At 38.9% G+C, this 26,014-nt stretch overlaps 1 protein-coding gene across 6 annotated transcripts in view; it reads left to right on the forward strand.

Moving 5' to 3' along the window:
• Window positions 1-26,014, forward strand: part of DOPEY1 (dopey family member 1) — a 115,597-nt gene that overhangs the window by 35,744 nt on the left and 53,839 nt on the right. For 3 of the 6 annotated variants that reach the window (XM_019537675.1, XM_019537680.1, XM_019537676.1), the window contains exons 5-17: window positions 478-667; window positions 1,885-1,983; window positions 3,541-3,640; window positions 6,286-6,395; window positions 9,214-9,322; window positions 11,308-11,428; window positions 12,335-12,454; window positions 14,340-14,454; window positions 15,215-15,244; window positions 15,644-15,877; window positions 18,702-19,323; window positions 22,676-22,950; window positions 23,767-23,919. In XM_019537675.1, coding sequence (XP_019393220.1) covers window positions 478-667; window positions 1,885-1,983; window positions 3,541-3,640; window positions 6,286-6,395; window positions 9,214-9,322; window positions 11,308-11,428; window positions 12,335-12,454; window positions 14,340-14,454; window positions 15,215-15,244; window positions 15,644-15,877; window positions 18,702-19,323; window positions 22,676-22,950; window positions 23,767-23,919 — 2,278 coding nt within the window. The remainder of the gene's footprint in view (window positions 1-477; window positions 668-1,884; window positions 1,984-3,540; window positions 3,641-6,285; window positions 6,396-9,213; window positions 9,323-11,307; window positions 11,429-12,334; window positions 12,455-14,339; window positions 14,455-15,214; window positions 15,245-15,643; window positions 15,878-18,701; window positions 19,324-22,675; window positions 22,951-23,766; window positions 23,920-26,014) is intronic. The other 3 variants (XM_019537677.1, XM_019537681.1, XM_019537679.1) reach the window with 2 other exon arrangements.

Genomic DNA, 26,014 nt, shown 5'->3' on the forward strand with positions numbered 1-26,014 from the left:
ATCCTTTGACCTAACTACCTCCATGAGCTGACTTAAGAATTCCTGGTCTAGCTCTTCCTCTTGGTTGGGTGGTCTGTAGTAGACCCCCCGTCGTTAAATTTCTTTCCCCTCAACTGCCTTGTATTTTAACCCAAAGCACTTCAGAGTGCCCCTCCTCTGATTCTTTGCTAATTGACAAGGATGTGTATTCCTCCTTAATGTAGAGCGCCATGCCCCCACCTTTCCTCCCTCTCCTCTCCCTCCTGTACAGCCTATAGCCCTTGATATTCACCGCCCAGTCATGCGTTGGGTCCCACCACATTTCAGTGAGTCCCACTATGTCTGGGTTGGTGTCAGCTAGGAGGAGGGTAAGTTCCTCTTGCTTGTTTCCCATACTACGAGCGTCTGTGTACACAGAACTTGAGTGTGTGTGTTTCTGAACATGCGCACTAATTGAGTTTTCTGTTCTGTGAGCCGGTCTTGTCATATGTGTTGCAGAACAAACACACTGTTGGAGAAGGTTGCTGCTGCAGTGGACCAGTCGGCATTCTACAGTGCCCTATGGGGTAGTCTTCTTACCAGTCCTGCAGTTCGCTTACCTGGAATCACTTATGTCCTTTGCCATCTGAACAGGAAGCTTTCAATGGAAGATCAGCTTTATATAATTGGCAGCGACATTGAGTTAATGGTAATTGTTATCAAAACACTTCATTCTATTCTTCATAAGACTTGTTTATGCAATTATGCAGTTTCTGTAAGTCTTCAAAATATTTTTAAATAGTCCTTATGCGAACAGGTTAAATACACTTCATTTATAGCATGTGTTAAATTAATGCAGTCTATAACAATTTAGATTTTACGTACTTTTTTAAAAATGCATCTTGAAAAATTTGTACTGAATTACTTTACTGATCAAGCTAAGTGGTAGGCAAAATGGCGGATCCAGCTGGTAGCCCGACTCCATTTCCCAGCAGCCTCTGCCTGCATTGCTGCAGCCAGTTTCCATGGAGACCCCAAGAGCAGAAGGCGTGACAGTGTGGGGCTAGGGTTTCCGTGGAGACTGACCCAAGCAGCACTAGCAGGGCGCATGGCTGGACAGGGAGCTGCTCTGGGGAGGAGGCCAGAATTTTTTGGCAGTTACAGCATGGTCTGGAGAGGCGTGCTGGCAGTGGATTGCAGCTCTACCCTGGCTCCAGACCACATTGTCACCACCACAAAATCCCGGCCCTGGAGCAGCTCCTTCCCTGCTTGGCCACATATTTTGCCAGTGTTGCTTGGACTGGTCTTCATGGAAATCCTGGCCCTGTGCTGTCACGGCCCTGCTACTCCTGGGGTCTCCATGGAAACTGGCCACAGTGATGCAGGGCTGCTGGGAAATAGAGTCCACCAAGGTCTGGGCTTTGCCCAACCCTGGAGTAGTTGGCCATAGCAGTTGGATATCAAAGGGCACCAGTGCAACTGCTAGTTTTGCATGATTCTGTAGTGATATCAGAGTAACACCTTTAAACCTGCTTCATTACACCTTGTCTTGCTACAGGTTTGTGTAGATGTTACAGTTAGATTGTAATGGCTAATGTGTGCATCTGAGCAGCAGCTTCCGCTCCCTTTTTAAAATGTACATTTTTTTTCATACTCCAAGTGAAATCAGGCATGCTTTAAGCAAAGCCTATTGCTTTACACTGAACAGTGTAACAATTATATTTATCTTTCATGTATAACTTCTCTTTTTCCCCTGGTTACATTGTTTTATTACTTCTGGTTCTAAAACAGATTCTGTTGATTTCTTAGAAATCCAGTGTATTTAGTGGGAGGACAGTACTTGAGTTGTTTTCCTTTTGAAGGTGTGTGTTTTGCAATTAAAATAATGTAACAGATTATAAGTCTTTTTGATGGTGATAATTTCAGGTGGAAGCAGTAAGTACATCAGTGCAAGATTCCAGTGTGTTAGTACAAAGAAGTACATTGGACCTTATACTCTTCTGTTTTCCGTTCCATATGAGTCAGGTAAAAATTTAACATAAAATATCAAGTTTCAGATCCCCGCATGTATACATTGGGTGTGGACACATAACAATTGCACTGTTCTAAAATATCATTGATTGGAAATTGGTTTACAATTGTATGAAGTTCTGTGGCTCTGATACCATGGAGCAGGAGTGAGCACCTCACCCAGCATGCCTCCCAGTGGGCAAGTTGGGAGGGAGTGCTTATATCCATGCTTTGGGATTCCCAGTGAATCTGTGGCTGAGGGTATTTTCACTTTTCTGCTTTCCCTTCTTTCATAAACATGAGTTCAGTATACTTCAGTAGCCCATAGATAACCCAGGTCTGCAGTGCGTTTGCCTGACTTGTAGGAGAGGCAGAGTACTTGGACCCACACATTTTAGCTCTGAAGGACATGAGAGTCATTATGATGAATGGTGGTTGACTGGGAACTGAGGAAGAAGCTGACTGTTAGAAAAACAGTTTTTTCTGAAACAACCAATGCAAAGGAGCTCATTGATCAAAAGTGGCAACAACATTTTAAAAAATAAAGGGGCAGGAGAGCAGCCCTAGCCCTTTCCCCACCGTGCTTCCCGAGGCATGCATGTAGCCCCTGCCAGCAATGAGCTGAGTCTGGATTCCAGCCCCCAGTGCAGCAGCTTGCAGGCTTGTGGCTGCCTTCTGTGAGCAGCCCAGGCTCCGTGGCAGGCAATGGGCCTGTCCAGAGCCTGTGCTGCTTGTAGCAGGCAGTTGCAAGGCTGCAAGCAACTGCACTGGGGTCTGGAGCCCTGGCTCAGCTCGTTGTCATCAGAGGCTACACATATGCCTTGGGGAACACGGTGGGGAAGGGGCTGGGGCTGGGGCTGGGGCTGGGGCTGTGCTACCATGACAAGGATCAGGCCCCGTGCAGCCCCCCCACCATCATCTTCTGAATCCAGGTACCGGGGTTTTTTTGGTACTCAGGCCGAAAACATTACCAACCTCTGACCTAGAGTATAATGTGCAGTTTTGGTCTTTACATTTTAAAAATGAGATATTGGAGAGGTCCAGAAGTGGTGACAAAATAATAAATAGCTTGGAAGGCAAGCCATACAAGAAAAGGTTGATTCAGCTTGCAGAAAATGGCATATAGGGCTTATAGGGTTGCCATATAAGGAGGGAGAACACCTTTTCTCATTGCCGTAGGGAGCAGGACACTTGCCAATGGCTTTAAGTTGCAGAGAAGGAGGACTGCCTAGGGAAGCTGTGGAATTTTTTTCATAGGAGGTTTTCAGGATTTTGAATAAGCTTTGGTCAAGGATGATCCAGGATTAGCTATACTTGGAGTACAAAATTTTCCAAATGTTTCTGAAGAAAAAAATTTGAATTGTTTTTGCAGACCCTCAAATCTATACAAGCATGACTTTAATACACAGCTGTTCCAAATAGTAAACCCACTTTTTAATTTCCTAAGGTTTTAGAACAGTATGCATCTCACTACTACCAGTTCAGAAATGGTAAGAGATGTAATAAAATAATTTCCAGTGCATAGTAAGATGTAACTTCTTAAGGTTAAATAAATATCCCTAATTTCTTCAGGCGACGCGGCCAGATATGATCAGAATTTTGTCAGCAGCCCTTCATGTCGTACTGCGCAGAGATATGTCACTTAACCGAAGGCTTTATGCATGGCTTCTAGGTAGGTTTTGTTGCATTTGATAATCATCTGTTTAATAAGGGAGGAAGAAATGTATTCAGTGAAAATAATGTGCAGGTAATGTGTGCCCATAACTATTGTGTTGTGACTTGATAAATGAAAGGTTGGTGTTGATTTTGTTCATACTTTTATTTACCAGTTGCCAACCGTGCATTACACCCAACAGAGACCCTGGGAAAAGTTAAATGAAGCTTTTTTTTTTTTTTTTTTTTTCCTCAAGTGATAAATAAAACTATTACCTTTTGGTCAGAATAACCATATGAAGAGTTCATGATGACTATTCCTTATCAAATACGTTTATTAACTTTTCTTACAGTAATAACCATAATCTTCAGTCAGGAGCGAAGGCTACTTGCTTAAGAGCTTTACAAACACATGTTAAAAGACAATCCCTGGCCCCAAAAGCTTACAGTCTAAATAAAGACAAGACATTAATGGGTATAATAGACAAAACAGGAAGGGGTACCAAGAATGAAGAAAAAAGTGGTATGTTGAAATATATTTGAAAGTAAAATATATACTGATTAAGGCCTCATTCTGAAAACACTGATAGACATTTCTATTTTTATGCACTTTGATTTGTAAGCCCTATTACTACAAATATTAAATCTCAGACTGTTATGAGGTTAAAATGTCACTATTTTTTAAAATAGTGGTACAGAATGAAACCCCAGGCTGCCTATAGATGTGCTTGTTCACGTTATAATTAGAACACATCAGAGCAGACTTGATTGAATTGCTCCACATTCTGATTAGACTGCTCCAGCATCACCTGACCCTCACATGTATTAAGTCCCTGTATGTTTCAGAAAGGCCATGGGGTCACCTTAATTCTTGTCGAATGAGGTTTAGAGAAAGTGTCCTATGGCCATTTTGAAATGCACCAGGGCTCAATACACGTGATGGTGAATCGTTTTAATCAGAGCAGCTGTTCAGGAACCGCTCTAATTAAAATGCACCCACACGTGCATCAAGTACACATGCATTAAACTAAATCGCTCTGTTTAAGTGGTGCATTTAAAAGAGGAACCACTCTAATTAAAATGCACCATCCCCAAGTATGTGTGTAGGGAACCTCAGTGTCAGATTTTAAAGTAATTTTCATCTTGATGTGCTGTCAGAAAAAGCATTAATAGCTATGGAAAATGTTTAAATTGTAATCCTTTAAAAAAAAAAAAAAAGCAGCATTTATTTAGGAGACAAATTGTTTTTTGTTCTGCTTGTTTTTTTAGTATGGTTGATTTTTAACTCATGCCATTTTTTTCTAAGTCAGCAATGTTAGGAGGAGGATCAAAAAAAGCAAGTTTTTAAACCACTTCATGTTTTCTAGGAGAGGATAGTCACGGTCAGACACATTTGCACAGTTAGATCATTTTTCTATTTTTTTCTTAATAAATGTTTAATTTCAGTCTTCTAATAAACAGAACTTTAAACTTTAAAGAAAAACATAGTGGAACACATCTTTCTAGTGTAAATTCATGCCATTTTCTAAATAGAATGCTAATTCTTCACCTATTCTTTGTTATCAGTTTCCCAGAATAGGATCTTAGGAGGTAAAGTGTCTGCAATAACATAGGCAGATATTGCTGAATACAGCGCATAAAGGTTAGACACATCCTCGATTCTGTACAAATATATAAGTTCTATTTTCCAATTGATTAACTGTTATGTCTTTTAATAATATAATACTCTCCTCTCCTAAAAGTTAATCTTTGTGCTATTTGTATGTTACTAATAAAGAGTCTATTTTAACTATAAACTGGTGAGGCCCCTTTAAGTCTGAGTTCTCATCTTATGTGACTATTTTGGCTTTAGATATTCTTCATCTTTTTTATATTGTATTGCAGAGTTATTAAGCATCTGCAGTCTTAAAGGTCACATTAAAGCTTTTTAATCTAAGATTACCATCAGTATTCTCCCATATTAAAACATGATTTCTAACTTAAAATAGACACCATGCATTTTCTCAATTTTTTCTGGTGACAAGCTGATAGGATTAATGTTGAAATGTTTCTAGGAAGCGTGCATCCTTTCTGAGATGAAACTAAGTAGATTTCTTTCAGATAAAGTTGGACTTCTAATAACACTAGTCTCTTTTGAAATGGCTCGATTACAAAAAATGTATATTCTGTTTAAATTTGAAAGTAATATAGAATAACAGTAATATGGCAATACGTTTAGTGTCTTGGTTTAGGTGGCTTTAATGCATATATTTAAAAACATTTTATCCTCCTATTATAAAAGATTATAAAAAAATCAGTAACACTAAGGTTCTTAATAGTTATTTCACTAGCTGTAGACCACACTATTATTTCAATAGCAGAGGATGCATTCTATGGAACATACTGTATTTCTGAAGCCTCATTTTGTTTGTGAAAGTAATATTTTTGGTAGTAGAACTTATAACTAAAACATTAGATTGCACTTCTGTGATTGGCTCATTAGTTTGTTCCTTGCTATTAGTTTCTTGTATTAAACTCTTTAAAATGGTCTTTCTCTTGCCCACATAACTTGGATTAAAAATTGGTAAGTTATCAACACTAGTGTTTTGATTTCCTGTTTCAAGAAATTGACAAATAATTCATAGAAAGATAAATATTATTTTTTCTTTTTTTGTATGCTTCAAGGTTTTGATAACAATGGGGCCATTATAGGACCTAGAAGCACAAGACACAGCAATCCTGAGGAACATGCCACTTACTATTTCAATACCTTTTCTAAGGAAATGTTGGTTCAGGTAGCTATAACTTTTTTTTTTTAATTATGTGGGACTTACTCATTGTGGAATTATTCTCTTAACATCTTTTAACATCTTCATTCTTAAAACAGCCTTTCTATATTTACCAAAAATTCTGTTTCCACATCCCTTAATAGTCATTTTGGTATAACCATGTATGTGTTGTCCTTCAATTTGGGAACTTTTTTTTTGGTTCTGCCTTTTGGACAATCGCATCCTGTTCTGGTACCGTTCTTTCAAAACTTTTAGATTACTCAAAGAACCACTTAGCCTTAGATATTAGTTAGCATACCCTTCTTTATAGCAATAATAGTGTAAGGAAGAATTTTAAATTGTCGTCCATTTCTGTCTTTCTTCCCCCTTATGTAAATATAGCATTTGATGGGACAGCTCAATAGACTGCGCATCCACCGAATAGATTTGGAGCAGTGCTCTTCCACTTGCATTGATGATGAACAGTGTGTGTGTGTGTCTGTCCCCAAAATCTCAGGGGCCAGGGATATTTTGTCAGCCTAGCAGGGGCTGACTACCTCCCTGATCCAGGTGAAGAGGAAAAGGAAGAGCTCTTCTTTTGAAGCCTGATGCATCAAAAGAAGATGAAAGGAAGAGATTTCTCTGTGATCTTTTAGATATCTAGTGGTGGAGTAGATTTCCTCCTATTCAATCGTCCCCAGTCTAAAGTCTTCCCAGATGTCCAGGGGCTATCTTGCCTTTAAAAATGCCTTACTGGAGTAAAAGGTAGTTAAGGTACATGGAACTGTTCTTCAAGATTCATGGTTCGGACCAGTCTGATTGATCTATGCATCTTGATCTGTGGATGTGACCATTTAACCATTTGCCTTTCCAATACTGCTAAGCTGAAAGCCACTTTGAAGCAAGGCATTCTGGTTTTGGTTTAGTAGTAGAGGGTGCCTGTTTTCTGCAATAAGAGGGATGGCCCTATTGCATATTCCTTCATGCTCTTAACAATGTGACAAGTGCTGATACACTGTATTAGTATTACATACAAGATGTTGTCATCAAACGCTGCTTAATACAGGGGTGGGCAATTATTTCGGGTGGAGGGCTGCTTACCAAGTTTTGGCAAGTTGTCAAGGGCCGCATGGGTTGCCCTGCCCCTTGACAGGTGCCCTGCCCCCTGGTTGCCATCTTGGGACTAGAAGTGCCACCCCTGTGCCCCTGACCTTTGCCATCAGAAGTCCCTCCCCTTGACCCCAGAAGTATTCCTTTCAGTAAGGGGTTTTGCCATCTCAGAACCAGAAAAGTACCAAATCATATTCTAAAAAATGAACACCTAAAGCATTTATTAATTTGATTTCAAAAAATATTTTCGCCCTTGTTTGTGTAGTGTACATAGTGGTGATTGCACAATAGCTTAAAATTTAAGTCTTACTCTTGTATATTGTGGGGGGTGGGTATAGGTTTGTGGGGGGCTGTGGGTATGTGGGGTGAGAGAGCGTGTGGGAGTGTGTGTGTGGATATGGGTGTGGATGGGTACGGGAATTGTGGGGGGGCTGTGTGGGGGAGGTGACTAGGGTATGTGAGGCAGTGTGGGTGTGGGGGTCTCCGTGTATGACAGTGTGAGTGGGGGGTGTCGATACATGTGTATGGTGGGATGTGCATGTGGGACTGCCCTATGAACACACGCACACACTTTGCCGCTACCTATACGCACGGACACACTCACTGTCTCTCTGCCTGTGCACACGCTCTCTGCCGCTGTGTAGACACACACTCTTCCCCTGCTTACATACACACTCTGTCTTTGCTCCTGCCTGGGGACGCACATACCCACTGTACCGGCACGGCCCCATGCTTCCTCGTCTAGCCATGCAGCCAGGAGCCATGTGATAAATATTTTCTAATTTTTGCAGGCTGGATAGAATGGCCTGGTAGGCCAGAGTTTGCCTGTCCCTGGTTTAATACCATGAGAGAAGAAGGCCTTTCAAAAATATTGCTTTCTCCTTTTCTCTGTCTTTCAGTCTTGTTTTCTCTCCTTTTGTATTTTCCTCAAATTTGGGGATTCTCTTGTTGTTTGTATGATGGAAAATCTACTCATTTAAAAGCATGTTCAGATAGAGAAGATTTTCCAAGATAGTGATTATCATCTTTACCAGATAGGATCAAGCCTTTTTTTTTTGTCTCATTCCTCCTTCTCTTTCTCCTTGTAGCTTCTTCTTCTTCTCTCTTTCCTTTTTCCTTTTTCTCTTTTTTAGAACTTGTAGCAGAAATGGAATAACTTCTACTCAGACAGCTGTGTCAGCTGCAGAGAGAAACTAAGTAGACTTTGTGAGAGTCTAGCTAGTTTTTTTTTCTGCAGTTGATATCATAGAATAAAGAACTTCAAGATAGGGTCTCAATGTTTTTTCCATTATTCCTTTTTTGAAGCTTTCACTGTTAGCAAGGTCTCCTACCCTGGCAAAGTTCATCCTGGATAGGTAGATTACTATTTTATTCAGCACTGTTTTTTAAAAGTTCTTAGCTTCTCAAGAAGTTTCTCAATTATTTGTCTCCCTTACCTGTATTACTTTCAAGGATTTTTAAATAAGCATCTATTAATACCACTTTGTTGTGTATTCCTCAACCTGTACAAATATTAGAACAAGCAAACTGTGGAACAGAATATGACTTCCGTAGGGGGCGGGGGAACAACGCTACTGAATAAGTATGAAAAGAGCTGCATGAGTTGAGAAAACAATTTCCTCCACTAAAAATAATTTCCCTTTTATATGATTTGCACTGAACCATTTGACAGAATCAGTTTCCTTCTTGATTTTTTTTTTTTTTTTTTTCTCTGATCTGGTTCTGCTTTTCATAGGCAATGGTGGGAATCTTGCAAGTTAACGGACATGGAGAGGAGAGTACACTAATGCAAGACCTAAAGCCTTTTCGGATTCTTATCAGTTTACTGGATAAGCCTGAACTAGGTACTTCTCCCAAAAACTTTTTGAGCGTTTTACTGCATTTTTCATTTTGCTTTGCTAACAGGTTAAAGAAAAAGAAGCCTCCAGTAAATAATTGGTAGAGTTGAACTGTAGCATTTCTTAAGATGTTTGTTTATTTCTGTCTTACCTTCCAGAAAATCTTAACAGTTTTGCTATTGTTGCAGAAAATCTGAAGTAAAAGTATCATTGCAAAGGTGGTACAGTACTGCAAGGAATATTATTTTAGATTTTAAATATCTATGAAAAACAAGTAAAAGCTGGTAGTACTCTATTAGAAAAAAATAAATGTCTCAGTAATTATTGTTTTATGGATTCCTAGGCTTATTCTTATTTCTCCTGATATATGCAAATGTATGTATAAGACTTGTTTAAAAACATGATGCATCCCAATTGTTCTAATGCACAAGAAAAACTCATAAATAAAGGTCATGTGGCTTTGAAAATCTAGCCTTTTTAACAAAAAGGAGTAATTAAATTTTGCTCAATATTTGCAAGCATTACTATTGATGAGATGCAAGTGAAAATGGAGAGGATGTGGATAAAAGATGCATGTGGATGGAATGATGATGCCTCTTACCAACAGTGTTCGTTACTAATTTTTTCTTTTTCTTTGTTTTGGATGATGTGGTTTTGCATGCAACTTAAAAATCAGTAAAACCATATATTCCATTTTAAATCTGTTCCACCACCCCTAAAACATCGTTTTGAGATATGCAAGCATATGTTTACTTTACTTTGTCCTCATTTTTGAAGCAGAAGACAGAAATAAAGCAACCCTTTAAATGTAGGTGGAGGGTGGGGAGGACAACAAAAATGCCAATTTACAGACACCAATACACCAGGCTATGTTTTTGATTGTATAGTTTGACTTTTTCTCAATTGCTGATGATTTCTGGGCCAGGCAGTTTAAATCATTAATGACACTGCCCACACTGAGATTTCATGGAGTATGCAACATTAAAGGGATCATGTTTGCAAATTGCTTCAACAGGGCCAACAGAGGGCCTTGTTATACAGTAATTTGGGGCAGCTCCTGGAGCTCTTAACCCACACATTAATACCTGAAACTGGTTCTGAGCATGGGTGTCTGGGGCCGGGGGGCCCAGGGGGGCACATGCCCCCCTGACATCAGTCAGCGACTGGCAGGGGGTCCCCCAGCAGCTGATCCCACTGACTGGGCTTGGGTGGGCCCCCAGCGGCCCCAGCCAGTGCTTGCAGAGAGGACACTGGTACTCCCGCCTGCCCCCCGCCTGCCGGCTAAATGGAGCATGGCCTGGCAGGAGGTGCACTGGCGCTCTCAGGGGGTGCATATGCACCCCCTATGTATCGCCCCTGGTTCTGAGCATCCGTTCTGCAGCTCAAAGTTAACACCTCTCTAGGGCAGAGTTATATCTGATCTGTGTTACTCAGCTTGTGTTACACCAAGGTGCAGCCCCCATTTCCTGCTGGCCTAGATTAGGCCCATGGCTGCCCCCCACAATTAAATATTAGATTGGGTTCTGACATTTTTAAACCAGTCTGTGTGCGCTGAATTTCTGTTCTTTAATGGCTATAGACTGGCTTTGTGTGCTGAACTTCTGTTCTGTTATGGGTATCGACTGGTTTCCAGTCACTTATACCAGTAAAAGTGTAATGTCTGTACCTGGCCATAATGTTTACATTATATACTTAGATGAATTTTCATCATGATATGTCAGGATTTATTCCCATAACTAATTAGGGATCACAGATAATTATCCTGCATATCCCATTGTATAAAACATGTACAGTATTAAATTCTACTGTGCATAGGAGTGTAAAAAAAAAGTTCTGGCATTGTTCTGCCTTTTACAACAACTGAATAAAATTATTCTGTGGTTTTAATAAACAAAGCTGTGATAATGATTTGATTAGGATTCAGATACTCATTACTGCAGTATCATTAAATGCAAGATTATCATTGCAGTTATTTCTTGTATTTATTTCAGGGCCTGCAATCTTAGAAGATGTACTGATTGAAGTATTTAGAACGTTGTATACACAGTGCAAAGCAGAGCTGGATCTACAGGTGGAACCTTCCTTCAATAAAGACCACACACAGCTAAGCAGGTGGATTGCAAGAAGAGAGAGTTTAACATATACTAATTCGTTAGCAGAAAACACTCTGAGGTTTAAATCTAAACTTATAAAAATAATAGATATCAAATATTGTTTGTGGCTGGAAGGCATGCTAAACTTGTAGCAATGAGTAGAAGCCTGCCTCTGCTCCTTTTAGAGTTAAAGGCAGAGCTCCCAATGATCTTAAAGCTTTTCATTAAGGCCCAAAAGCGTGATGACCTATGGTCACTAGTTATATTTTTTTAATTGTTACTTTGCAAAAATAGTTCCAGTATCAATGACGTTATTTTGGAATATTTAGTGCAAGTGTCCAGTTAATACTGGAATATGAAGAACATTATTTGTCTTCAGAAATGTGAAGAAAAGCTTTTTCAGTTGCCAGTAGTTGAGAGGTGGCACAGGCAAGCACTAGCTTGAGGAGCTTCTTGTCTTGCACATAGGGAGACACTAAGAGATGGGAAATTCTTAGGAAGCGAAGTTATTAAGAAAGAACAAAACTACAGGATGGGAGAGAGCATCAGGTAGAGAGGACAATTTAAAGTAAAGACAAAGAAGGAAACTGGATGGTGGAAAGTCTGGAGGAAAGGATAAGTGAGAAAACAACAGGGGGTGAGAAATAAAGAAATATTAGAATAAAAATTGGAAACTAAATCCAGGAAAAGTACATGGAGAAGGAAAGGAAATACAGACACAGGGAATGATGAGCAGCAGGACAGTCATGCCAGGTCATGATGGGAAAAGTAACTGTGCACACTCAGCTGATGAGCTGCCAAAGTAACTACTGTATTAATATCAGCATATATATTATATCAATATGTAGTATTAGAATTATGCAATAACTCTTAGCATGATGTGTAGCAATACACATTAAATGACATTATTTCTCTTTATTTTTAGCAAACTGAGGGAAAACAAGAAAACAGCAGAGCTGATTAAAACTGCCAATCTTCTCTTTAATTCCTTTGAGCCTTATTATATGTGGGATTATGTTGCTCGTTGGTTTGAAGAATGTTGTAGGTAAGTTACACTGTTTAATTCCTGTAAGTGTAAAATTGGATCTGGCTCTCTCCTGTTTGTGCATTGGCAGGGGAATGGATAAGGCCCCCTACTAGACATTCTCAAGTGTTAAGTTCAATACTAGAACATTGTACCCTTTTAGCATTATTTGTGTCGTTAAGGTGGTGCAGTTCTTTCAGCATGGATGCTGTTATATTGGTGCAAAGGTACTTTATATAAGGATTGCTGTTCCCCATGGGAAGAGGATTTAGTATAATAATTTAAGAAGGTGGACAGATGTAATTTTTATTACTTGCTAAGAAGCTTAAACATTTTAGCAATTAAATGTGAATGGGCAGATAACTTTTTGGCATTCCTACTAACACTGGATGAACAGGGATAACTTTAACACATTTTACAGATTGTTTCTGTCTGCTTAGCAAGTACACAGTAGGTTTGTTGGTCAGACTAAGTGGGTTCTGGGATCACTACCCTTCCAGTCCTCCAACCTCTGCAAACTAAGAACAGGTTTGGTGGGAGGCTACTGTACCTCCCTATGCTATTGATCCATGAAAAAAGCACTTGGAGTGCTTTTAATGTGTGTCTTGCCGTACCCTGTGTCACCTTTATATTTATAGAACAGTATTTGCATTTTCAGTGTTCTCAAAACAGTGTCATGGGGGTGGGGAGAGGGGAGCTGACCATTTCAGTGTAAACAAGAATGTCGCACCCATAATTGGAAAAATTATGATGGCCCAACTTTAAAATATAGACCAAGTCTACTTCCTGAGATTGTGATTTTTTTCTTAGTACCTTCAGGTTTTTTTCATTGATGTATACTAATATTCTTCAAATTGCTTCTTCAGTGTGAATTGGAAAATCCTTTGGAAAAAAAAGGGCAAAGAATGGTTTTAGCTAGATTGCTTCACACTGAATCAGAATTATGGCAATGGGACACTTGAGCAATGCTCAAGGCTAATGTATGGACACATGTTACTATTAAACGTGCATAAAATACCCCGGGATTTTTTCTTCTAGTTTTAGGATATTAAACTAAATCAAAATGCCTGATGAGCAAAACCAGCCGTCTGTCAAGTGAGGAGCATATTGGGATTTTTGTATAAATAGCACTGGATAGCTCTAGATGTCATGGCTGTGTTGTGTAGAGAAGTCGGGGGGTGGGGGGTTCAAATCTGTAAATAGTATTTCCACCCTGGACAAGACCTGTCTTTATTTCAGTGAGTTTTTTTTCATACATTATTCGTAAGTTCCTAGTGGTTATTGTCAGACTGGATCATCTGTTCTCACCATCTATTTTTCATAGGCCATTGAATTTCATCCAGTTACTTAATTTGTGCAGCTAAAATATTTTCTGGAAAGACCCTGAATCTTGATTTGAAGACACCAAGTGATAAAGAATCCATCACCTCCTTGGTTAATTGATCCAATAATTAATCCCCTTGATTGTCAAAAATTTGCCTAGCTTCAGCCAGTAGTTCTGTTATATTTTTCTTTATTAAATTAAAATCCCTTTAGTACTTAGAATTTCCTCCTTGTGGAGGCACTTGCATATAGTATTCAAGTCACCTCTCACTAATTTGTTTTGATAAACTGAAATGACTGTGCTCTTAAATCTCTCACTGTAAAAAAAAAAATGTGCTTGATTAGATAATGACTGGAATAGCAGATTTTTGGTCATCAACACAAGTTGTAGGGTGAAATGCAAGTACTGCTGAAAGAACATAGTCGATCTGGATTTACTAAAATAGATTTAATTTAAATTAAAACATAGTTTTAATAAAACATCATTCCATTCTTTGATGTGTACAGCTGTGCCTTAGCTTGTTATGTAACTAAGCCTATAAATGAAACAAAAGGACTGCACAAATTTATTTTAATTTCACAGGAGGACACTGCATGCTAGACTTCACACTGGGCCTGGATGTAGTAGTGAGCCATCTGAGCTACCCCTGACCAATTTCTGCCTACTAGTGGACTTTTTGTTGGATATAGTTTCTTTGGTAAGACTCTTACCCACCATTTGTAGGTATATGAGGACAGTACTTTTGAGAATTAACCTTGAGCAAAACCAGGAATATTTTGTATAAAATAGTTCGTTACTTTAGAACAGTGGCATCAAACTCACCCAATAACCCCTTGGGCTGGATCTGGACTGCAGGGCTCTTCATGGGCCAAATCTGTACCATGAGCCTCCTTGTAGGCTGGATCTGGACATGGTGAAGGAACAGAGCAAAAGGGAGCCATGGGAGTTTAAAAAAAAAAAAAAAAAAAGAAAGGCTCCTTTTTGGCAACGGGCCCCATCCCCACTTCCCTTGCTTCCAAATTCCTGGCCCCTCCAGGAGCCTTGTAGGGCAGATGACATGGCTCCATGGGCCACGTATTTGACACCCCTGCTCCAGAAGTTTAAAAAAATGTCAGGGTACGTTTTCTGGATCCTGTTACATACAGTAAATCAGTTTTTGTTCTGATGCATAAGCCTACAAGTTCTCTGTTTAACGGATTTTATTTTGAATTTAGCCCTGCTCTTCTTTAAAGTTTGCTCTATATTAGTTACAAATGTATCTGTTTACTTTGCAATAGTTTATATGTATTTTATATAATAGTTTAGAAGGCACATTTTGTTTTGATATTAGTTCTCTTGAATATCAGAATAAGATATTTATTGTTTCTTTATTAGCATTGCTTAACTTAGTGAAGACTTTTGGAACTGTTTTTTGTATATCTGTCTTCTCCTCAATTCTTTGCTTTCTCATTTCAAAGCCTACTAGAAGTATGAGAGTGCTGTGTCAGGTATGACATTCAGCCTGTTTTCCCTTTAGTTTTTACTGACTTGTTACATTTCATTCTTAATTCCATATTTTAAAGAAAGTAAAATACAAAGAAAAATAGAATTTTTCATTCCAGCATTGTTATAAGAAATGTTGTAATGTCTTTGTGTTGTTAATTAAGAACTAGAATGGTAATAATGCATGAATATTTTCAAGACATTACAAGCTATCCTAAAATATCCTTTTTTCTGTCCCATAAAGTTAGTGTAAAATATAGTTGAAATTTTAAACTGCTAGATTTTGTTTGCCTTCTTTATTTTTAAGAAGCTTAAAATAAAATTAATTGAATAATAATGGGACTATAAGTAAGTTTGGGATGGGGTTTAAAGACATATTCTTAATTTTATTGTCTTTTTGTTAGGAAACCTATATTGAAATACAGACGGAGCACTTGCCTCAATTGTTGCTTAGAATGATTTCTGCATTGACGAGCCATCTTCATACTTTGCACTTGTCTGAACTAACTGATTCCCTCAGACTCTGCTCAAAGATCCTTAGTAAGGTTCAACCTCCACTGTTGTCTGCAGGCACAGATGGTATTTTGCAGCTTCCAAGTGGACAAAACAGCTCCATCAAAGAATGGGAAGATAAAAAGGTAATAGACTTATATCTAGGGGTCTTTCTAACTCAAGGAGGCAACTGGCTGATTTCATGGGTAGATCTCAGGACCAGCAGGTGTTTTGATGGGCTGAGCACAGCTCCCCTCACTCCCCTGCCTCTGATTGGTCAAGGAGCCCCAGTGGTCACACCCTGTAGTGCCGATTGGCTGCAAGGACTGCCTGTCATGCGGCCCCACCCTTTCCCACCAATTAGTTGCAAAGGCTGTCCATCATGTGGCCCCACCTCTTGCTGGTGATTGGTGTAGAGGGGTGGGGCCATACAACAGGCAGCCCTCTCAGCCAGTAGGCGGTGAGGGGCAGAGCAGCAGCCATCTTGCTGGCAGCCCTTCGAGCCAGCAGTTCTCCCCATAGTGTATTGCACAGCCAGGCCACAATGGCCACAAGGATTGCTGGCTCCACAGTGGGAGAGGGCATTTTATTTTCAGTAAGGTGGTGTTTTTTTTTCAGCAAGCCTGTCAAAATCATGGAGCCTGCCCAATTTTGTGGAGCCCATCATTTTTCACAGAGCTCACCTGAATGCAAGTTTCCATAAAAATTGCCCAACCATGAATTTGGTAGGTCCCTATCCATATCCTCTGTGAGTTGTACAATATGTTATTTTCTAAAAAAGGTAAAAAATGGAATTTTCAAAATACTCAAGCCTAACTCTGCTTACAGTGTAGTAGTCATTAGGACTTTTACCACTGATTTCAAGAAGTACCAGATCAAGCTTATAGCGAGCACTCTTGAAAAATCTAACTTTGTTTCTTTTGGAGTCCTTCCAGAGGATTTTTTGCCCATATACAATGGTAGTGTTGCTATACTGTGCGTCTCTAAGTTCCTCATGTTTTGTTTTTTTTCTCTTCTTTTTCCCAGGGACAGGGAATATCAAGGAGTATCAGTATCAGACTGATACTTGTAGTTTGTAAAGATTTGAACTGCTGTTATAGAGTTCTGACAGTTGGTTTCTGTGTGGCTTCCGAAGCCTTTTACTAATATCTTGGCAAGCATCCATTCTGCTAGGCACTAAAACATCTCTGGAACTGGGGGGATGTTCTAAACAGTTACTTCAGTGACTGCCTGCTTTTCTGTTCCTATGAGATACTCTACTGGCATAAGTCATTAGAAATTTTTCATAGAATTGTAAATGGTCTGTTTTTTCCACATCTTCCACAGGTGGGAGTTTACTTCCCATCATAGTGACAAGTGCTAGATATGTCCCTCCAGAGAGAGGGGCTCATGAATCCAGTTCTGACACAGTTTTCTTGTTCAGTGGCCACTGGGACAGTTTATCTTCCCTCCTTTTCTGCTGAGGCTCTTGGTTATCAGAAAAGTGAAACAGGATTCAGGCTGTGAGTTTATAGTAGCCTTAGCACGATTAAGAGATTTTTGATTCTGTGACCTGATGTCACTGATCTCTTTGCCAGTTTTCCCAGAGTTAATTTCTCAGACCCAGGACCTGCAACTGACAGTTTGGGTGCTTGTTGGCAAGAAGCAGCCCATTTGAAAACTGCCTTCTAAAAAGTAGGAAACCCTCCATCTGCACATGTAAATGGAAAACGTTTTCTGTCTCACTGTTTGAGTGATAAATCTTTGTTACTAACATCAATTCTTATTGACCTGAACTATCTGCTTACCCAAATGTAATGCAGACTCTCGTGTATGGCATATTTAGCAGCAATTTTCTACTAACCATCCCCTGGGTTCATCCTGTTGAAATTCCTTGAAAGATCCTACCCATGGCTATGAAGGAGCCTTCTCTTTCTAGGATCTCAGCTTAACCCTCAATAACATAATAAAGCCTTTCTTGAACCTATGGCAACTGCTCTTTCTAGCAAGTTGTGGATACCACTTCAAGTAGTAGAGTAGAAGAAATCAAAGACCCCATGTCTGTTCCTCTGTACGGCATACTTTTAAGGACAGGATCATCTTTAGGCCTCACCCCAGTTTTTCTTCCTGAGGCAGCTTCAGATTTTTGCCTCAATCAATTTATCCAGTTACTAATTTTCTTCCTGAAGCTTTATTCCATCCCTTGTGAAGCAAGATTTCACACATTAAATATGGTAAAGACATTGTCTTTTAATGGCACAGCGAAGTCATTCATACCTTCCTCTTCTGAAGCCTGTGTTTTGACATCTCCTTTTAAATGCCTCCATGCACTTGCATCTTTTATAGTGTACTTAATTGGAAAACTGCTGCACTCATAAACAGATAATTATTTTGGTCTTCTAAAAGCAAACCTTAAAACTCAAAAAAGACCCCTAGTACTCAAAATAACCATTAATTAAGCTGTAATTTAGTGCCTTGCTTCCTGTTATAAAGAATAAATTATATTAGTTTGGCATGTTGGTACTTCAGCATAAAGTGCTGTATAAATTAATAATAATATCATATTATATACATTTCAAATGCTTTTTCAAATTATTATATTTACCATGTTTATCCTTTCTCTCCTGCCACGTCAGCATAGTAATTATATATCTTAAAACTTTTTAAATGACTTTTTTCACTTGATAAGTAATATTTGCTTCTTTTATAGTTGATATTATCTATTATAAATATATTTCTGAGAGTTCTAAGTTTGATTTTTAACAATTTATTGCACAATGCTGCAAGGCATCAAAAATAGATGAAGAACAAGTGCCCTAGAATGCAGTGGTAAAAGAATACAATAGGCATAATTTAAAACTTTATAATGTGCTGGAACTTCTAGAGTGCCATAGTTTCCAAAATGGGAACTAAGTTAATTTCTTATTGCTAATTATTGACATTCATTGTTACTTTGTAATATGTGGCTATACATACTTTTGTCTCAATTAGGTGCCATCAGTTTCACTTGAAAATCCTAATGATGTATTTGAAGATGGTGAAAATCCTCCAAGCAGTCGATCATCAGAAAGTGGATTCACTGAGTTTGTACAGTACCAAGCAGACACAGCTGATGATATTGATAGAGCAGTGAGTGAATGTCATGGAGCTGCTGGTATCCCTATTATAGGTAGCACATCCTCAGAGACTGAAACAGCATCAACTGTGGGATCTGAAGAAACCATTGTACAGCCCCCTTCCATAACACAGGGAGCAGCCACTCGAAATGGGAAGACGATCCAAAAGACTGCAATGCAGTGCTGCTTGGAGTATGTCCAACAGTTTTTAACCAGATTTATCAACCTGTATATCATTCAGAATAATTCCTTGTCTCAGTCTTTGGCAGCAGACCTTCAACAGGAGCATACTAAAGAGCAAGGACAACCAGCAAAATGGGAGAGAGAATCACAAGGAGATGCTAAAGGGAAAAAAATAAACAAAAAATTACCATCAAAAGAATACCTTTCTGCCTTTATTGCTGCATGTCAGCTATACCTTGAATGTTCAAGTTTTCCAGTTTACATTGCAGAGGGAAACCGTACTTCAGAATTACATGCAGGGAAATCAGATGTTGGTAAGTAGTATTTCTTTACTCCCCCCCCCCCGGGTTTTCCATTTTTAGTTTAAACTATTTCTTTTAAGAAGAAAATTAATTAGTAAGGGTTTGTACTATATGTTTGGATTTTTTTCCTTATTGCTTTTTGTAGGAACATATATTTTCCTCTTATGGTGTAGAATTTTTTTTGGAAAGTTACGTACTTTTTAGCAAAATTGTTTTAAAAAAAGTTTTTCCTATAAGATATGTTTTGTTGTGAGAATTTGTACAGGCCAATTTTAGCCAATGAAGACAAATGGAGAAAGAGACCTAAGAATGAAACCCACCCTCCAAATTGTGCACTCAAAATATGAAACACACAATTGGTGCTTCTATCAGGGTTTGCTGTTAATAGTGCTTTTCTTATGCCTTGAACAGTGATTATATGGAAGTTATAGTCAGAAGCCTATAGCTAGTCTGTATTTGATCCCATTTCAAGATATTACACTGATATCTACATTAATAAATAATCATGATGACATCAATGATAATAATAGCAGTGGTAATAATAATATTGTATATATCACAACAATAATATTAATAATTAATAATAACATCCGCATTAATAACACTGTAAAACAAATATGCCATCTTAAGTTATACATTTCAGGTCAGTAAAATATATATCTCTGTCTAGAGTTTCTCTAAATTTATTTTGCTGTTGAAAAGATTAAAGCTATAATTTCCTTATAGTAAAGCTAGACTGGTTACAGATATATTGGAAGAAATTAATCAAATATAGTGGAGCTGAGTAAAATGTAGATGAGGAATATATAGTATTGTATGCACACTAACTCATAGGAATAATTAATCGAGCAATTTATTAATAAAATAACATTTTTAAAGTTATAGTAATAAATGCTATCTGACAAAATTCAAGACATTTATAGTTACAAGTTCTTACACAGTATGACGCAGGAGTATAAGATATAAATTGTGTTACCTTTAAAGCACGGGTGTCAGAAATATGGCCTGTGCAGTCACATCATCTGGCCCTAAGTGTTGGTCCCATACAAGGCCAGTCCGGGACTGCTTCCTTCCCACATATACCAGATCCAGCACCCATGGTGCCTCCAGGACTGCTGTACCCAGCACCAACTCTGGTCGGTCTTGGGTTGACACTATCTGCAGTGCAAATCCCGGATTAGGCACTAATCTAACAAGTGCAAAAGGAAGCGGGGATGGCTCTGTGGGTCTCCCACAAGCTAGATCCAGTGCACAGTCTGGCCAGTCTAGGACTACACCATATACAGCACCCATTCCAGCCAGTCTGGGACCTGCCCTACACAGGACATACACCTCAAACCAGCTGAAGCAAACATTGCATGCCAGTCCTATCTCAGTTTGGTCAGAGTAGGCACCACATATGGTGTAGTCCTGGACTGGCTAAAGCAAATGCTGCATCCAGCAGGCATGTGTGGGAGTGTTGTTCATGGACCTGACCCAGCGCAAGGGGCCAGCTCCACACCATTCATCTGTTCTGTTGACTGGTCCCAGGCAACTCATCTGGCTCAGAGGGCCAGATGAGTTTGACACCCCTGATTTAAAATAGAACCTTGTCTCTGATGTCTTGGCTCTTGTTTATTTATGTTTGAAACTTTACATTCTAGGTTTGGGGGGGGTTACTTTGTTTTACAGATTTTGAAGATGAAGGTTTTTAAATGCACATAATTTACGAAGCTTAATAGCAATAGCTTATGTTTTGACACTTACTTATCATTCAGACTGAATTTTGAGTGTATATGTCATTATGTTCCCAAGGGGTATGGCATATGTATAATTTAATTAGATCCAGAATATCTGAAATATATCTTTCATAAAAGAGTAGATAAACATGCATTCAATTATAAAATAACGTGGTTGTGCCCCTTAAAAAATTAAGCTCCTACCTATGTAAAATTCTGAGAGTCTTCTGTGGATGTACTGCTTACTCTGCCTTTGCCTGTGGGATTTTGGGCATGTCATGACCTCTTTGAGCCATTTGTAAGATACAAATAGTAATGCTTTCCTAGCTTTAATTATGTGCAAGTTAAGGGTTACTTGCATACTTTTTCTGTGGCATGACAGTAGAAAATGATGCAGTTCTGACCAGTGGCTGCATTAATATAAATCTGTTACATACGTAATATTTTCCCTTTTCATGATAAAATGAACACAAATTCTTCATTAAATAGAGTCTACATTTAAAAGTTGTGCTATCATAACTCTTCCAGTTATGGGTGTGACATTTTTATCAGGTTTAGAACCAGGATGTAGGTGGTCACTTAAGTAAGTCAGGAGCTAGCTAGGCAATCTGAAACAGAGAGGTCAATAGGCAGGACCCAGGAACAAGGATGAAGCCAGAAATTGAGAAAGCATGACCCAGGGAATAGGAAACCAGGAACAATAAGCATGGACTAGAACAATTGGACCAGAGTCTGGGATTTACCAAAACCTAAATAACCATGGTCAAAGCCAGGTATCTGTTTAGTTTCCAGACTGTTAAAATCAAGTGTCAAGACACGGTTGTGGTCAGGGGAACAGTTGATGAAGGCCAAGATGTCAAAGACAGGAATCTAAGTATAAGTGGGAAAGTTCAAGACAACACCTTACGAGGCTGTTGCTCGGACAAGATTCTGTAGGAAATGGGGTTTTATACCCCTCCAGTCAGGCACTTTTTGATCCCACTGGTCTCTGCCTCCTTTCCCCTGCCCAAGTCACTGAATCCCCCATTAGGTTGAGTGGCATTTACCAACAGTGCAGTGGCATTAAATCCTGGGCTTCTGCCTATAGATGCCAGTCTCAGGTTTGAATCCCAGGGGTTCCAATGTATTGAATAAAATGCACATATCAAATGTCATACACAAAGCTGTTGAAACTAACATAATGATACTAGGATTGGCTTGGTGATATTGACACATTTTATAGATATGGTGGTCTAATCTAGCATGTAGCTTAGAACAAAGATAATTTGTGTTCACTTTATCTTGAAAAGGGAAAATATTTTATTTAACAGATTTTTATATTAATTCATTCTTAAGAAAATGACCTTGCATCTTTTGTCTGTTTTCACATATTCATTTTGCATATTTTAAAGAAAGTGATGTGTTGTTATATAATTAATTATTTTATTGTTTGCTTCTAACTTTATTCAAAATAGGGATGTTTATTGTCTGCATCCATCATTTTCTACATAGGATAAAAAACAGTTAAAAATACAAAAGAGAGAGGACTGTAGTAGAGCTTAAGTAACCAGAAAGTATTATGTGTGACAAGTATGCAGAATGGAATAAAATGTAATTGCAATTTAAATTGTTGTCATAAAAAATATTTCCTTTGATTTTTATTTCAGACTGTGAACAGGTGCATCCTCCATTGTGGCTCCAGACCCTTATGAATGCTTGCAGACAAGCAAGTGATTTTAGTGTTCAAGGTGTAACTATTTCTTTGATAATGGACTTGGTTGGAATGACTCAATCTGTTGCTCTTGTCACTGGAGAAAATCTGAACAGCGTGGATACTGAACAGCCTCTTAGTCCAAACCAAGGAAGAGTGGCTGTCGTTATCAGGCCACCTCTGACTCAAGGCAACCTGAGATATATGGCAGAAAAGACAGATTTTTTCAAGGTACAAGAAGCTACTTTGCAGTTCATGCACTATTTTATCTCATTTTCTTTAGACTACATTTCCAGCAACAAGGCATATTTCTTTATAAGTGAAGATCAGCAACCTTAGCTATCTAACTATTCTTAGAATAATAAATATTAAGGATAAGTTGTATGTTATATTTTGTTCTTGTAGTTTAAATGAAATATTTAGTTACTATGACTAAAAGTTTTTTATCCACAGTTCAGGTTAGAAACTTCATTTGAATCAGTATTTTGAAAATGTAAATGAAAGGACTAAATAACTGAGCTTCCAGAGAAGATGATGGAGGCAGCAAAGACATGAAACTGGTAGAAGATGTTTAGGGTAGATATTAGTTTAATGAATAACAATTTTAAAGAGTGATCCTAGTGACTTGTAGAATGAGAACTATTTTTAAACAGTTTATTTCTAAAATATATATTTTAATTTTTTAATTATAATTACAGTATTAAATATAACATTCTGGAGATGAGTTATGCAAGGACATTAGAATTTCTAAACATGAGAATTAATATATCAGGTAGTTAAATATTCTGCCATTACAGAAATTAAGTAAAAAGCATTGGATCTTTACAATGAAATTTTCCGCAACTTTGTACAATAGGTTAGTGCTGTTTCAGGGTTGTTTTTCTTTAGGCATAAGCCATTTATAATCCCATAATTTGTCCCAGTTAGTCACATTTTTCAACTGTGGACACTAAAGGGCTCCCTTCAGAGTGTAAAGCTAGTAATTCTTAAGCAGAATGCAAGATATTCATTCATTCTGTCTCTTACAACTTATTTTTGTTCACAAAGCATATAGCTTTAACTCTCTGGAACCAGTTGGGTGATACAACCCCTCAACATCATCAGAAGAGTGTGGAGCTCTTCTACCAGTTACACAACTTGGTTCCATCTTCTAGCATTTGTGAGGATGTTATAAGTCAACAGCTGACTCATAGAGACAAGGTAAACTTTCTCAGCTATTTATAAGGTGTTAAAAAGTCGGTTATGAGAAGTATTTGGATATGCGGTAACACAGTAGCATGTGTAAATGAAGGACTTGATGGTTCACTAGTGAACTGTGAGCAATTTCAATAGTGGGTAGAGGAGGTGTGGAGGGGCATGTATACACACAAATGTAAAATATATATCCAGGCAATCCTTGGATTTACGACACAATTGGTTCCTGAAAACAGTGTCTTAAGTGGAAACGTAACTCAGAACTGATTTTCCCATAGGAAATAATGTTATAAATGGGGGATTGGTTCCTGAACCAAGGCCTGATACCCTGTTTTCAACAAAAATAACCCAGAATATTGTACTCAATCAATTATAGATGAGTAATGTAACTACATTAATGTATTTATATTGTAAACAGCAATCATCTTGATTTGGAAGGACTTCTTTGAGGTTACTTTGCTGGACTTTTTGAAGTGTTCTTGGCTGGACTTTTTGAAGTGTTCTTGGCTGGATTCTTCTTGGGAATCTTGGCTGCAGGTTTTTCTGGAGTCTTGTCTGCTTTCTTAAAGCAAGTGTCCAAGGAAGTTTGAACAGATGTTCTCCAGGGAGCTGGGCAGTGCAGCGAACTTGTTCGCTGTCATGGTGTCGCATCAGATCAAGCGATGTAAAGTCGAAATTGCCATCAGAAAGTTGAAATGGTGTCAATTTAGAAAAGTTCTAAGTGTGACACGTTGCAACTTAAAATGTTCCAAGTCAAGGACTGCCTGTATTCTAGTATGTGCCAAAAACTGCAGATACCCAATATTTAGGACCAAACTTTATACATACAGAACTTTATATTTGTTCAGTCATGGGCAGAGAGAGAATTTTGAAAAGGGTGGGATGCAGATGGTGAGATACATCATCATGTATAAAACAACACATTTTTCTCCAGTTAAAAATGAACTAAAAGCTTTGCTGGTCCTGGGTATGACCTTAAACTGCATCTGATTGGAGCGCCTGGTGGCAATGTGGCGGGGCAACTTGTGGTAGGGTAGCTCCTGTAAAATACTACAGTGTTGTAACCTGAGCAAGGTAAGTATAGGGCGCCTCAAAACCCTAGCCCCCACTGCCTGGTGGGTACGCCTTGGTTGGAGAAAGGTAAGGGACATCACCCTGGCAGAAACACGCCCTCTCTGATATGTTAGGCAGTCAGCAGCAGTTCTTATCTGTTGCACTTGGGCAGAAGCTACAACCATCATGGCACTGAACGTCTGGACTGTGGATTCTGTCTCAGTGGTCTGAAGGGGGGTATGATAGGTCTTGGGCAGCCCCCACTCCTCCATACTCTTCCCTAAGCATACATGTTGAAGATATTGGAGTGATGATCACAGAACCCCATACAAGCAGATTCATCAGGTACCTGTCTAGACCTCTTATGCATGTACCATGATCTAGAGGATTGACAGTTGCCTACTACAAGCTTTGCTAGTACACTAGGGGCCTACTTAGGTTTGTATTATTCAGTTTAAGATTGAAGTAAAAACAAATAAAACTTCAGCCTAGGGATGAAGAGTTTAGAAGGGATCTGGTAGACTAGAATGATCTTTGAAGTCAGTCGACTCTCTCAGCACTGCCTGACCAGAAATGCTGCTGCCATTTCCAGGCAGTTGGTTTTAAACTCTGGGTGGAACAGGAATCGGAGGGCTCCAAGTGCACCGCTGCATATCCCCCAGTTCTGACCCTGTGTTCATAGATTTCATAGACATTAGGGCTGGAAGTGACCTTGGAAGATCATCGAGTCCAGCCCCCCACCCGAAGGGCAAGAAGTCAGCTGGGGTCATAGGATCTCAGCAAGATAAGCATCCAATTTGCTCTTGAAGGTGTTCAGCGTAGGTGCTTGAACCACCTCCAATGGCAGGCTAGTCCAGACCATGGAGGCTTAGAGAGTAAAGAAATTCTTCCTTATGTCTAGCTTGAAACAGTCTTGTAGTAGTTTATAACCACTTGACCTCGTCATCCCTTGGGGCGCTCTGGTGAACAAGCATTCCCCCAGGTACTGGTGATCACCCCGATAAACTTATAGGTGGCCATCAGATCACCCCTGAGCCTGCGCTTTTCC

This window comes from Crocodylus porosus, unplaced genomic scaffold, assembly GCF_001723895.1.
Source record: "Crocodylus porosus isolate Cpor-Errol unplaced genomic scaffold, CroPor_comp1, whole genome shotgun sequence".
Taxonomy (NCBI): domain Eukaryota; kingdom Metazoa; phylum Chordata; order Crocodylia; family Crocodylidae; genus Crocodylus; species Crocodylus porosus.